Genomic DNA, 15552 nt, shown 5'->3' with positions numbered 1-15552 from the left:
GAGAAAGTCTAAACAGAACCGAAGAGTTTGCAAATAAGGACATCCATACCAGACTAGAAGCAAATTGTAGCTGGTTCCACTGGAAGACTCCTGGCTGGTAGCTAACCATGGGTACCGGCCATTTTAGTAAGCCAGCATTTAGTGCTCTGCCAGAAGTAGTTCACAGGAGATTATTAAAGGAGCTCACTTGTGTGGTGTGTGTAAAATGGAAACTCCGTGATAGCCAATTTACAACCTACAAAATAGCCAGTACCTTCAAGCAGAGGGATGGTGGGTGGGATAGAGCAAGAAGCCCAAGCATCATAAACACTAGATGGCTGTTTAACCAAACCCAGTGACATCTGCTTTAATTGCATCCTCTTTTTAAGTGAGTGACTAGGAGAGAGCTTTAAAGAGGAACACAGATCTTGAATTGTCCTCCCAGGAGGCCAACAAGCTTGGATCTAAAGTACAGGGAAGAAGCTTTCTTGGTAAAAGGTTATTTTCATTCTCATTAAGGATAGATGTGTAAATAAAATAACAGTTCACCATTACGCAGAGATGGAATTGATTCATACTGCATAATAACCCTCTTTGCCCTTTGTTAAGACTGATGCTTGAATCTGTTCACCTTCACATTCTCCATTTAGGCCTTATTCATTTTGTGCTAACTGGCAGGAAAAAGAAAATGTGAAGCAGGTAATCAGGCACTGAACTTACTAGGGCAGCTGAGTTTCACTTTCCATGTTATCAGTGACCTGATGCATGCATGATCAGGTCATGCATTGAAAATAAGGCACTATGTTTCTGCTTCAGGATTCCTATCTGTAAAGCATGAATAATGGTGCTTTAGTATTTAATAAAGTGATATTTGCTTAATATTCTTCCATATCCATTCCATTTACCAGCTGCTGTGTATGAAACTACCTTTGTCTCTAAAATACTTTCCCTTTTGATCTGCCAGCATAAAGTGTTTCTGACACATCTATGGTGAATACAGTATAAAAAAAATGCATTGCTGCAAGGAGGAAGGTACTGCTGCATAAACTTTCAAGCACATTTTTAATGTTACAAACCCAGATGCCTAATTTTTATAAGTAATGTCTTACATCTGCTTACACATCTGCTTTATCTATTGGCTCTTGATCTTTAACTCACCATTGTATTCATATGATTTGGCAGTAGCAACCTGATAAATTGTTCTGTGTGTTGATAGGTAGCTGTCATAAAAAATGACAAATGTCCGCCCTCTGTCAAAATTGCCCTCTGTCAAGATTAATTCTGGGACTGGAAATGTCTGGACTGTATGGCTGCCATTGGACGTTTTCAAAATGTTGGTGAAAGGTTCTGTTTATGATATGATATACTTTTTTTCCCTTCTCCTTAAGATATTGAACGGTTGAGTGAAGAAATGAAAGACGGACTCAGGCACCTTGCACAGACATTGCAACTGTATTTGAAAACGGAGATCCAGGATGTGTCTCACTTGCCACCTTCAATTGACTTTTTTCAGATCTTCACAAAAGTAAGTGTTAAAAAGTGTTTGCTTGACAAATTATAAACTATCCTTTTCTTGTGTTCTTGATTAATTTTTGAGTGGGAGTTCAGTAGATACATCCAGAATGTGATACATGACAAAGTGAAATCAAACTATTTATTTTTTCTATTCAGTCAGTATTTAAGCAGAGTATAGCTTTTATATAATTGTAACACTTCAAAATTAAAGCAGCAGCCAGAGGATATTTTTTCTTTTCTCTTTTTAAATTATCATGGTAAAGCTCCTGGAAAAAAAAAAGTTGCATTAAAAACCAAACAAGTTCAAAAACAATTGAGTCAATCAACCTAAGTAATTTTTCCACAGTGATAAAGAGCATATAGCATCACTCTTCAGCCTAGAATCTTTTTGCAAAGTGCAATATCTTATATTTGCAGATATACTCCCATTCTGTTTTGTCCTTTAGTAGTATGTGCTAATGGGTGTTCCTGACAGTACTGTATCCCACAGACTGCTTTCTCAGGGGCCATGTGGATCATCTATTCTAAAAAGCTACATGTAAAGTACTTGAAATTAATTTCCACAATATGTAAAATGTTTGTTATGTTACTAACTAAATATTGTTGGCTTTTGCTGTACATACTTTATTGCTTTCAATTCAGAAAGCTTCATTTGAGCAATGCTAGCAGAAGTACTCCATATGGAGAATAGTCATAGTTCTAACTTGATTTAATTTTTTTGATTTCTAATTGATTGATGAATTCTACCATAAGATTTATCTTAACTCATGCATGTTTTAGTTGTTTTAATAAGCATTTTCTTATGAAGTAAGTCAAACTCTTAGATGTTTTTCTTCTGATATAAACAAAAGGAAGAGCCTCTTTAAAAGAAATTAAATAAAAATGCAATATATGATTTTTTTTACTTTTTTTTTTTAATCTGTTTGCACAATTGTGGAATCTTTTCTCCTGTGGGCTGAAGGAGTAGGAGTAATATAATCAACTGTGTCGTTTTTCTGGATTTTTTTATTGGTGACTAGACTGCTGTGATGCAAAGTTGCAATTTTCCCTGAAAAACCACGCAGGCTGAAATACACCCAGTCAAAAGGACTCATAGATAAAAACCTTATGCACTACCTAGTGTCCAGTCAAACTTTTACTGTCTTGTGTTGGCACGCTGGTTTGGCCTGAACTTTCTCAGATGCATTTCACATGAAACACGTACACTGTGTTATCTGGTTTAAAGAATTTGTACAGCTGAAGGTAAGGCTGAGTATCAGAAGATGATCGCTGCCTAACCGGTTTGAACTGAGTCGCAGCTTGCAAGAAATTCTTCACAAAAGTTGTTGCTTTCTATGTAATAATAAACTTAAGATGGAGGCTGGCCGTGGTGGCTTTACAGGAGCAGTGTGATGGTTCCTCAATATATTGGAGCACTGATGAAGAAAATACGGACGCTTTTTAAATTTTTTATGTACCTGCATGCACAAGCATCTGCACATATGTGCATCTTCTTTTGCCTCCCATGTATCTTACCAAGGTGATGCAAGTGGGCGTCAAGGGCAGAGTGAAAGTCAAGACTTCCCAGCTCCATATCCTGTTAACTGGAGAACTAGGAATGCTCCTGTTAATGACAACATTTGTCCCACTATAGCTTTGCTATCACAAAGATATTTTTAACTCAACGTATTCCTTATGTTGACTGTGAATTTGTCCCTACCCTATTGAATGTACTGCAAAGTACTGAGTTTTTAAGTTGTTGCTTTTTTTTTTTCTTCTGGAAATTCAGAGGCTCTCAGACCATTAAAGTAGGTCTCACTTCCTTCTTTTGCTCATTTTACTGAGTCTGTGTGATAGTCTGCCTTAGGAAAATGGGGAGCAAATGACATAGACCTATCATGGGTACAGGTACTTCATATCACTAATAATAAAAAGAATTGACAAAAGGGACAGAAGAATCTGACTGAACAGGTGAGTTGGTTGGGAGAAAGGAGCTGTCAACTAAATATACCCATATGCTTTACATGTGAGTAAAATTAGTATCTCGTTCAGAGTTCTGTCAAGCACAATGCTTTTTGGAAAGCTCTATTGTCACTGTAATTTTCCATGTGGTAGTTTGTAGCCTTCCCAATTTGGTTGTCAGATAAGCGTGTTATGAAGTATGGCATTATATTAAAATATGATTTTAATATGCCCCCATCCCTAGTGAGGTGGCAGCAGGCATTTTCTGCCACTCCCAAAGAATTTTTTTTTGAAGATAAGTTGAATGTCAATGGAAAAAATACTGGTGTTTGTTTTTCCTTAAGCTGAATAGGGATGCTTATTCCCAGCAGGTAAAATTTAAGGCTTTGGAACTGTAAAGTCTCTGATAAAAGACTTAGGCGGTGTCTTCTCTGTAGTGTAACTGAAAAAGACCAGCTGTGATGACTTCTCTGTGTGGTCATAGAATAAAGAAATACTACAGATACATGACTTCAAGATGTAATCTTGTTTTCCCAACCTCTTCCAACATTCCTTTCAAGTTCAGTAGGTGCTTATTCTAACATTGAACTTTTTTGGATCAGTTCTTTAATTGCATGCCACAAAAAGATCCATTCAGAGGTCATTTTTTATTCTGTTTGATGCTGGATCCTCAAGAAGGAAAATAAGCAGACAGTCAGACAAAAGAGAAAAATGGTCCTGCAACGAGATGACTAAATTCCAGATAGTTCTTGGAAAATCTCCAACCTGATTTAGGTCAAAAGAGCTTCTCGGAAGCTCTTTTAAACAGTCCTCCTTCTCTGCTGGCCACTGCTCTTGTCTTTGTGAAAATTAATTATAGTTTTATTCACTTGCTGGTGACACTTAGTGGGCAGAGAGTCCCCTTGAATGCAAACTTGTGGAAACTTCCCATCGAAAATCAAAGAAAGTTTTGCCATTTCTTCCCATGTGAACAGAATTTCACCCCAATGTATTTTTAGTTTGCATAAAACCTGTGGAAAATATCAGCTGTACTGGATGGGGGAGGTGTTTCAGAAGGGTAATGTACCTTCCTTTTTGACAGTGTTGCCCTGTCCTTACTAGACAATTTGCTTTTGTATCAACTTTCCTTTGAGCTGGAGTTGGATTTTTTCATTCTTGCTATCTCATCACTCTTCGGAAGCTCCAGTTTATTTAACATGCCATTTATCAAGGTTGTGACTGTTTCTACAGTATTAAACAGAATTATCTGCATTTAATTACGTGATAAGGCTTTAACTCCACTGAGACGTTTTCTAACGTCAAGATAAATTTTTGACACCATGGTTTTATGGTTTAATGATGTTTCCATAACCTTGAGATAAAATCAGTCCTTGCTTTTTATTCTTCAGCTTTTACTTACATGTGTGAGGAGGTGGCCTGGAATCCTGTGAGACATTTAACGGATGCGGGATAAAGAATTAAAATTTTTTTATATACATTTATGGTTCTTTTCATAATAGCAGACAGAACCACGTAAACTACTTAAGACATTGAATGAAATCTGTACCTACCATGTTGACTGTAAAACTGTGAGTGACTCCACTGACTGGAATCAGGCCTAAGATGAGACTTTTTTTTTAGACCAAATATAGACTTGGTGTCTTTCATAGAATTGCAACTACTCATACTATATCAGAATTTACTTTTTGAGCATTTTGAAATTGTCTGAAAACTTTTTTTTTTTTGCAATTAATAAGAAAAAGAAGAGATTCTGATGTTAGATAAAATGGTAGCCATTTTAAAGATCTCCCAATTTCAGAACCTCATATTTATAAAAACAGTAAGATATATGCATCCTCTGTCATTAAATAACAGTAAGGTAAAATCCAGTGACAGTTAGTGAACTGTAACATGACAGACTTCTAGAGCAGTTTAGTAACCTTAAAACAGAAATGTGTTGGAAAAGAAAGGGTTTCTAAACGATGTTTTGATGAAACAGTTGATAATAAGCTTTTGGGAGAAGGATGCTGGATTGAAGATTCTTGGGAATCCCATAGAGCGGAGATGATACTTTACTCCTGAAATAGAAATCTCCCTAATTTTTCTGTTGTGCAAAATTTCACTTTCTGGACAGTATCTTAACTGCACGTGGGTTGATAGGGATTAGAGAGAGAATGTTTAGCTTTCTGAAAGTTTTAATCTTTCCAACAGTTCTAATCTTGCCACTTTTTTTCTTACGAGCGAATTCTACTTTGCAAGTAGATGTGCCCCTTTCATTCAGTTCACTGGAGAGGTCACACACCTGTATACGTGTGAGCTGAATATGCCTCTATGCAGGTGGTGTGCTGCTCACCACCCTCTTCTCGGATGCTGACCTACTCTTTCCTTTTCAGGTCAGTTTAGAATTGACACAGATCAATGACAGAGTAAAAGCAGGTCTAAGTGAGCGTAGAGCTGTAAGTCTAGCATAGGAGGAAAGTCAGTATCCATATACATTGGAAACCTGCATCTTTTATATGTCAGACTAATTTTTTTTCTTCTACTTTTTTTTTGAGGTTTGTGAAGTTGAAATTAAAGTGAAGAAGAGATAGAAGTTTGATGTTGTATGCTAGTCTCTGTGTACCCACAGACAGTTTTAACCAAAAGACTGGTTGTCTGTTTAGGCTGTTGGTATAATTGATTTTATTTTTAACTTAAGAAGAAGTAAGGAGGCTGCTGTAAATTGCAGAGGTACAGCCCTCAAGAGACAAAGTGCCCTGGTCTCTTTAAAATCCTTTGTTTATTCCTCCTATCACAGTTTAAATATATTTTACTTGTTCTTCTAAGTTTTCAGTACTTACTTTTTATTCCACTCAATGCTTTGAAAGTTTCTTTTCAACATAAAGGGTATTAGTGCCACTTAAAAAAACCCTTCTTGTTAAAGGGGTGTTGGTATGTATCTGCATAGGCAGAAGAGAACTGGGAGTTGAGCAGTGTCACTTGGCCTTTGTAAAGTCTGAATACTAAATTATGGTAATCTATTTGGGTATCTTTTTAAGTGCAAGATGAAGGAAATAGTCTCACTTAATGATATGACTGGAAAAAGTATATTTGATCTTCACATTACTCCCACAGATCTTATAGGCATCAGGTAGCATATGTTTTCTGAGAAGAGCTTTGAAGACAAGATATGTCTGCCTGGTCAAGATATTCTTTAACAGCACTTTCAGTAGGTTACTCTTACTTAGGATTCACTAGTTAACTTAGTAATCTATGTTAGCAGGGAAATGAAAGTGATTTGTATCAAGAAAGTCAAAAGAAATACTAGTGTAAAGTTAAGAGTAAAGTTATGAGCAAGTTAAGAGTTGTTAAAGGTAAGGAAAGTTGCTTTCTGATGCCAGGTTTGCTAATCTAATTAACTCTGGATGTGCTTGTTCAGTTTCCCTATGATTAGAAGGCCATGAAGTTCTCTTAATGGAGATGACAAAAGCAAGTGTCTGTTCATCCATCATTGCTCTTTGTGTAATTCAAACCTAATGTACGTTGCTACCTTGTCTCATGCAAACTTGTGCGTTTATGGTAAATTGAAGACCAGGCCAGTACTGACAAAATTTATTTTCAGTCATGGCCCAGAAAACTATTTTGCAAAAATGTTTTCATTTTGATAGTTCTTTTTGCTTATAGTTTCCAAAGTCTTGTAATTTCCAGAAATCATTATAACTGAAAAAACAGTGGTTAAGCCTAGGTGCTCAACATACAATTGTGTTTATGTCAGTCGTCTTGACGCTTTTATTTTTATTTTAGAGTTGGAGGGGTATGTTCGTGCTCACCAAACTATATCGGAACCTTTTTCTCTGACTATTGCCATCCTTAAATCTATTACATGAGATTTGTGATTATCTGTTTATCTAAAGTGCTATTGATTTAGTATTTCTGTTGATAAAGTTTTATTTGGTGGGAATATGGACATGGTGTGTCCTCTCTCCTGTTCTCTCTGTGTGTAATTTTAAGCCATTGAAAGCTTCACACTTACAGCTGTTAAGAACCAACTTGTGATCATCAGAAATACTGTGCTCAGTTACTACCTAAATAATTTCAGATGAATTTTTCTGTACTGTCTTTGCAGTGTATTCCACAGGGGCATAACAAAACTAATTCTGGTAGACCTTCATATTTGTTTTCAGAGGACATGAATGATCAGTTTCCTAACATATATTGTTGATTCTGAGGAGCTGTCTTACCTAGCAAGAGCTAGATAAGCTAAGGTCAGCCTCTGCTTTTGCAGTACCTAAAACCAAAGGAAATGGGAAAAGCTAAATGTATTAGGAGAAAACTAAGCACTGGTTCGTGCAGCATAGCAAAGAGCCAAGATTTATTTGAATATTGGATTTTATTGTTTACATACTTTGACTTCAGCATTTTAAACTCCCTTTTTTTGTGATGATCCAGTAACCAAGACATTAGAAAGATTCAGGTGCCCGCACATGCTTCCTGCCAAAATGGCTCCCTTTGGTTTGTTAGACAGCCTTGCAGAAGCCTGGATGAGCCAGTGTCAGCTAACAGGGCAGAGCTGTTTGACCCCTGGAGTTGAGTACAGCACTAGAAAAAGTCCATGATGCAGACTAATTTCTGGCATAGTTTTCATTCTGTGTCTTAGCTCTTTTGAGGAAGGGCGGTATTTTGTAAGTACAGGGAGGGGAAAAAAGTCAGAAGGTTGTTTTGTAGCGAGGAAAGGTAGGGAAGGTCTTGGGGTTATTTAACAATTCATTTACTTGGTCTGGGACCACAGGGTTGTCTGCCTGGTATCTCTTGTTCTCCTGTCAATTCTGCTACTCTTGAAAGAGTAGGAGTAAGCAGAAAATCTGAAGTTGACCTTCTTGTTTTTCATTTGTCTCTGCCTATGATTTTGGCATGTTTATTAAATGGTAATAATGCTTTTCACTTGCATAGTACTTCCGATAAGGCTCAAGAAGAACTTGAAGATTTAGCAATGAATCTTTATGGTTTTCTTGTGTAGCAGACCAATATTACTTCTAAGGAAGAAAATTAAGGCTAATAGGGAACAGTCATATAGCTGTTTTTTCGGAAGAGGTCTATGGGGGCAATCAGGACTAAATCACCTCTCCTACTGCACAGTGTAGCAGTCACGTTCTGCTGCTTGTTTCCACAATGTAGCAATGAATAAGTGTAAAAATAATTGGAATAAGAACAGTTGCGAATATGAGCCTACGTCTTAGGTTGTATCTTTTTAATTTTGCAGAAATAGTTCTATACTGCTGCTGAGATTCTCACTATGTTTGGTTAACTAGATGTTCTTTCTTTAAGTCAAGATTGCAGAGGAAGTGGCAACCACTGTGCATTAGCTTTGGAAGTAATGGTGTAAATAGAAATTAAAGAAAAAATAGTAAAAATTTTAATAAAATGGGAAGAAATGTTGCAGCAATACTCCTAGAATGAAGGTGATAAACAGTCAGAGAAGACTCTCTCTCTCTCTCTACTTCACCAAATGAAAGTTGTGTCTTTACAGGAAGTAATTTTTGTCTAATGTGATTTTTCAGGTTTCGTTATTTCCTGTTATTTCCCCATTGAGTTATAATTTGGGGAGATAATTTTCCATAGCAATTATCTTAATTTTTAGTCACAATAGTTACCTTCAAGAGCAATAGGATATTGTACCAGACCATGAAACAAGGCTTTAGCCATCCTGTCTGATTTGAAATTAGAGCAACACCGTTACAATTAAAATATAAGCTTTTGCTAACAAAGCTTGGTGTGGTGAAAGTAAGACCATAAGACTACAATACTTCAAACTGAGCTTGTGGTATAATTCCGGTCCCCTCATTTAGTTGTTGTATGCACCATCTGTTTTACAAACTGCTTCTAGTATAACAACACCAGGTGTAGAAAATGGGGTAGAAGCTTCTAAACCAAGAAATGGTTGGTAGAATTTGTAATAATTTGGTTGTGTGTGGTAGGAAAGAAAGCTTTGTTCTTGGAGGGCGGGGTGTAGGGAAGACAAAAGACTATTTTTAAGGAGGTTAATTCAGCCCTGATTTCTAGAAGCTTACGCTTTTCAAAGTTACTGCCTTGAGTGGCCCCGGGGTGGGGTGAGGGGAGGGAGGAAAGTGCGTATACTTTTTTTGTTCAGTTGACCCTCTTTCCGTCATGCTAAGCTGGAAGTAATAAGACAGAAAAGAGTCTGGAGAAATAAATGGCAGGGTAGTGTAGGCTATTGTGCAACTCTCACTTTTTTTTTTAGTTGTTTTTTTTTTTTTCCCCCTCCTTCTGGTTGAGGTCTAGAGCTGTGATAGTGCTGTGAAGAACTGAAAAAGATCCAGGTGGCCAGGGACTTAATTACCATTACTTTGCCTAATGCTGCTCAGAGCATATCCACAAAATGCAGTGCTTAAAAAGCTAATGGTCTCTGACATGTGATATACATCAGTCTCTCTTCTGGCACCCTTATGGAAGTGAACTGGAAATAGAAATGATAAAAAGCTTTAGTGGTTGTGGCAATTGGTGTACATGCACAAAAGTACGTGGGGTGAGGCACCTTCTATGTTTAGAAAAAGCCAGCATGAAATAAGGTCATGGAGACGTTTAGTAAAGATCTGAGTAGTAAATGAAAAACACTTACATCCTCTATCAGCAATTTTAAAAGGCTCTAATTGAAGAGGATAAGCCTGATAACTGCTTGTAATGCTGTTGGCAGCAAACTGTTCTATCCTTGTCTTTAGGATGACCTGCAGTGGGGTTGCTTAAAGCATTTTTGCTTGTTTGTTTTGGCTGTGAGCAGAGCTAGAATTCTGTGTGGCAGGATTATTAATCAGCTTTGAGACTTGTTTAACATGTTTAATAGATGAAAAGGCTAAAAATTGTTTTCCTTCCAGAATGGCGTTGGAGTAGATTGATAGTCTGTTAAAAAATACCATGCTCTTTGAATATAGGATGGGGAACCACATATATGTGGTGTTACTGTTGACTTGCTCTGAAGCAGCTGAGATAACAGCCGCTCTGAAATTGAGGGTAACTTTGTCTGTTTAAGGTATCCTATAAAGCTAGAATAGCTGTTATAGTCTAAGTATCAACAGAAGGTGAGACAACTTCTGTCACATGTAGGCATTTCAGTGGGTTTCAATTAAATGATACCTACCTACATGAAATTTAGTCCTAAAAAATGTGTTCTCTCCCCAGTATATGAGTATATATATTTTTGTTTTATTAACACTGTAGTTGTGATGTTAAAGTTTTTTTGGCGTGTGCCATTTCATTAAAACCACTCCTAAGTTTGTTGTGGAAATAAGATGGAGAAAGGAACAGCAGTCATACTGGGTCAGGACCGTAGTCCAATTGATCCGCTACCCTGTATTTTAGTACGGGTGAGCAGCAGTCACGAAGTGGTTTTAGCGCTGATATGCTGTGAGCTGGCTTGAGATCACTTAGCTTGTACCATAGCTACCCGAAGCTGACAAAGTCTGATTTAGTCAGTTTCTTGGCATGGCAGTGGGTATAGCTATTCCCTAATAGCAGCTGACAGCAGGTAGTGGGGAGCCAGGTGCAAGAACTCTGCGATCGACAGGCATGATGATTTGTCATAGCTCTCGTTTGCATCTCCCTACACACCCGCCCTGGAAGTTCCCATGCTGTCCTTGGGTAGTTAGATGTTGATTGACTGGCAGAGTCAGATCCAGCAGTATTTCCTTTAGGAGCTCATCTAATTTGCCTTACTGATTTAAATTCTTTTTTCCCCATACCCACTCCTTTTCTCTTGATTGTATAAATATTGACTAGATTTTTCATGCCTATAACCATCAATTATTTGCACCACTTCTTACAGATCCTTTGAAACTTCCTGTGCTGGTTGTGGGCTTTTTGAAATTTTAAATGTGTGTGTTCAGATGTGTCCCTAATGCCGTAGATACTGCAGATGATGGATTTGAACATATCTCCCTTCTGAATTTAAAGTCATTGTGGGCTGTTATTAAGGCTTTTATAATCGCTTTTGGAAATTTGGGGGTATTTTTCTAGTTTAAAATAGAAAAACCGCAGGATTAAAGCTCCCTTCCATCTCCCATTCCACCAGAACATTTTTCAATCTGTCAACGAACCTTGTGCTTTGCCTGTACTCACAAGTATAAAATTCATCTTTCTTCTTCCATTATCATCAAGGCCAAGGTTTCACTCAATTTTCAGAGGAAACTGAATTGGACATCCACTCATTGATGGATATTTCTATGCATCACAAGATCACTGAAGTCAGAGTTGTCTACGCTCATCATGTAAATAGACAGGATGTGGTTATGTGTTGTATTGGTATAGGCAGAAATAGTGAAGTGTCAGCCTACCGGTTTGTCAATGTTCTTTCAGTGTTGTGGGTGAAAAATACTTTACCTGTTTGGGCTTCTAGCCTGGGAAGATAATAAAGAAGGGAGGGAGGTGCACAAATTGTTTGCTGTTTGTAACATCAATTTCATCTGCTATGCAGAAATCAAATAGACTAAGTAATGCTGACATGTTTCTCATTCTGTAGTCGTTGCAGCCTTACTGAATAAGCTTGTACTCAAATTTAAAAAATCTGTATTTAAAACAGCAACTTGTTCTGTGTGCATTTGTGCTGTCTAATCTTTTGAAGAGTCATGTTTGCTTTTATACTTTACAGAATATGAGGTAAAATTCCATAAACTGGCTGATAGTGAGAAACACGTAACAGCATAGAATCACTTATTTTGCTTTTAAACTTCCAACTTTTAAAATGTTTTTATGTGTGTGTTTTTTTGTTTTTTAACTTGAGACATTATCCATCATCCTGGTGATACTTTAAATGACATAAATCTGAAATGAGCATCTCTCTAAATGAGAGATTTCACTTTCCTAAATTTTATAATTAATGATGCATGTGTTGACTGTATTTTCTTGTGTCTTAAAAAGAGAAATATGTCTATAGTTTTATAAAAAGTTATATATTGGCTGAAGAAGCGGCTTGTCTTGAGAATATAATGATAGTGTTGGAATTTTTGCAGTGGATTTGGACCAATGACAGATATAAGTCCAACAGCATTTGCTGTCTTAGTTATACAAGATCATTATGTTTCTCATTCCATAGCAATTTTGTTTCATTAACGTAACTTTTTAGACATATCAGACAATCAGCTAGCAATTTTTCATGTAAGCTCCAGTTCATCTGACTGAAAAGCCACAATTCTGAAAACAAGGTCCAGTGGTAAAGCTTAGTGCAGCACTTCACCAGTTTGCCCCCATTCTGTCAGTTTGCCAGCAGTGACACTCAGGACCAAAATTTGTACCATTACTTGGATGATGTAACTAGGCTGACTCTACAGCTGACTGATGGCAGGAATGACCAGGAGAAGAATTCAGCTTGTTGTTTTAATATCCTTGTACCTGTTAAAACAGGAATAAGTGTATTTAACCATCTCCTGTAAAAAGAATATACTTGAGATGAATTAACAGTGGCTGCTGAGAATTACAGCAAGATTTGTACCATCATCTTCAGCATGCATGAACCACAAGGTTTAAAAAAAAAATAGAAGCAATTTGGGGTAATTGTGTTAACTGTAATTTTGAAAAATGTGTTTTCCTTGTTAACTCTAACTTTACACAGTTCTCTAAAAGACTTACTGACTTAATGAAGACATTACTGGATATGCTTCCTATCTTTTATTTATTTAACTGTCCTTGTGATATCTTGTCATTGCACAAAATTAGAGACTATAAGAACCTGGAAACAAAAAATACTCTGTAACAGCAGGATCTTGTACAACATTAATGGTTCTTATTTGCAATACTTGCATCTTCTTGGAAGCGGCTGAATTTAGGTAGATTTGCTGATGTCTCACAATGGCCCCTGCTGCTGCAGGTGGTATCAGTAGATAATGAATCATAGTGCATGTTCTTGTGTCAGAAAGACAAAAGCAAATCTGTATATGGGTACGAGACCAGAGAGATACCGTATCTCCGTAACCACACAAATTGTGTAAATATATTTTCTCCATCCACCTTAACCTGTCATGACAGTGCTACTAACAAAAGTACTCATCACTCAGCAAATGAGAAGCCCTGAGTATATGAATGCTCTGCTCTTGCCACTCTTTAGAATCAAAATTGTGCAGAGAATTTGGAGGATGTTCGAGAGGGAGGGCAAGTGGCTGTTCTAGCTCATGCAAGCAAATGACGTTGATTAAATTCATGTAATGACAAATACTGGAGTTTAGATAATGAGGCACAGTGGCTTTGATTTATTGTTCCAGGCAAAGCTGAGTTCTCAGAAAAAAAGATACAGTAAAAGATCTGACCATGGGATCGTACAAAGTTTTTTAAAAACTGCAGCTAGCTTTGTTTAGTCAGCTTTGCTCTTCTCCCAGTAACACTGATTTTATAACTAAGTCTAAAAGGAAAGAAAACCAATATATTTTTATATCCAGAATGCCTGAAAGATTTTTAAAACTCAATGATAATTTTGCATAGTGATGTTTATCTACCATTCTGCCCAGATTGCAGATGAGTTTGCAATTCCACTTAACTTAATCTCTCTGAATTTTGAGAGGTACGGGTGATTTCTGCAGCTTCTGTTTTTGCCTACGCGTTCAAAAATTTTACTCTAGGAAGATTGGCCTTGGCAGACTGGATTATACCTGTACAGGCTTTCTTCTCCTCAGGACTGAGCACAGCCTTTTCTTGACAAAAGACAAGCAACAGGGGCTACCGCCAATGGTAATACACTGTGTGTGTCTTCAGGGGGTCTCCAAACCCCCCAAAATAGGGTTCAGAATCTGACCTCCCTGAGATGGACCTTCCAGTCTCATGTGTCAGGGCATGCTGTTTTGCCATCTGCTCCATGCTTCACCACTGAGGCTCATTCATTTCCTGCATTTACAGTGTAATATTAATCTTCTCGTACCCCTTGTGCTAGATACAGACACGATTAGGGAGTCCACTGATGCATCCTGTGCAGGGTCCTGGAGGAGGTGCTGCTGTGCAGCTGGAGGGCTGTCCTGTTGGAAGGCACAACTTCCAGCCGCATCTGGGCTCCAGGGACCTTGCCCTGCTGTGTGCTCCCATGTGCCGAGGCACAAGCCTGTCCCAGGACCACGTGCCCAGGCATGTATGTGCTGTTTGACTTGGATATCCATTCCCACTGTGTGGCCTTATGTTGAACCTTGTGTGTTGAGATTCCAGTAACGTGAGATTCAGTCATCGGGAGTCCCATCATTGATTTCATGGGATCCAGGGACAAGATCTGAATGTACTCATTGCTGCTTAGGAACAAATGGAGAACTAAACTTGAATTTTTCCCACACTGATTTGTTGCCGGAAGCTGCTGGCATCCTCTCACGTGTCATTCTGTCTTGGTAAGTCAGTCTACCTCCACATATCTGCCTTAGCTCTTCTGTGTTCTGGGAGATGTTCTATTTGAATTACGTTCAGCACGATGCAAATATGTTCAGTGTGAGATGTACACTGTGGAATAATTGTTAATGCTGGCAGCATTGTTCATACTGTTTTGCTATAGGTTAGAATGAATTAATTAGCACTGCTGCTATTATAGTGTTGCTAAATAATCATACACCATAGTCTTAAGCTATAAAAAGCTTTCAATAATCACAGTTGCACATGTGTAACTTGAATGTGTTGTTATGCAAAAGAAAGGTAAGTGAAATCAGGATTGCTTGGGGTTTTTACTTGATGTAGGATGCATTGTCTAGGTAAAATGAAACTGGAATCTTATAGATCACATGACTTCTGTATGTGTGGGTTATACAGAAGAGTATATGTGAACCTGTGAACTTTGAATCCCTAAGAGAAGACCTTTATAATTGTCATGAAGCTTGATCTTATGCCAGAACACTCTGAAATCACTTGAAAATATTGATGTGTTCATTATAAGTTAAGGCACTCAGCATCTTACAGAGGCGCTAGTGTACTTTGGAAGTGGAATGAAAACTACTTTAAAAGTACGTCCCACGAAAACACTCTCGCTCTCTCATGCTTCCATATGGCTGTGACAAATGCTTCTGCTCTCTCTCTCAAACTGGGAGAGAACCTGTAATTAAAATATAGAAAGATGCACTGGAAAATGAATTGTGTCTTTATTTTCAGAATGCCAGTGGATTTCCTAGCTATGGGGATATTTTTATTTGTAGA

The 15552-nt window shown here is 37.6% G+C and overlaps 1 protein-coding gene across 2 annotated transcripts in view; it reads left to right on the top strand.

Annotated features, from left to right (window-relative positions):
- SMYD3 (SET and MYND domain containing 3) overlaps window positions 1-15552 on the top strand; it is a 438073-nt gene that overhangs the window by 66333 nt on the left and 356188 nt on the right. For both annotated transcript variants that reach the window (XM_076334228.1, XM_076334229.1), the window contains exon 5: window positions 1368-1504. In XM_076334228.1, coding sequence (XP_076190343.1) covers window positions 1368-1504 — 137 coding nt within the window. The remainder of the gene's footprint in view (window positions 1-1367; window positions 1505-15552) is intronic.

This window comes from Aptenodytes patagonicus, chromosome 3, assembly GCF_965638725.1.
Source record: "Aptenodytes patagonicus chromosome 3, bAptPat1.pri.cur, whole genome shotgun sequence".
In the NCBI taxonomy this organism is placed as follows: domain Eukaryota; kingdom Metazoa; phylum Chordata; class Aves; order Sphenisciformes; family Spheniscidae; genus Aptenodytes; species Aptenodytes patagonicus.
The sequence above is the reverse complement of the archived record's forward strand: the minus strand, read 5'-3'. Positions and strand labels throughout refer to the sequence as shown.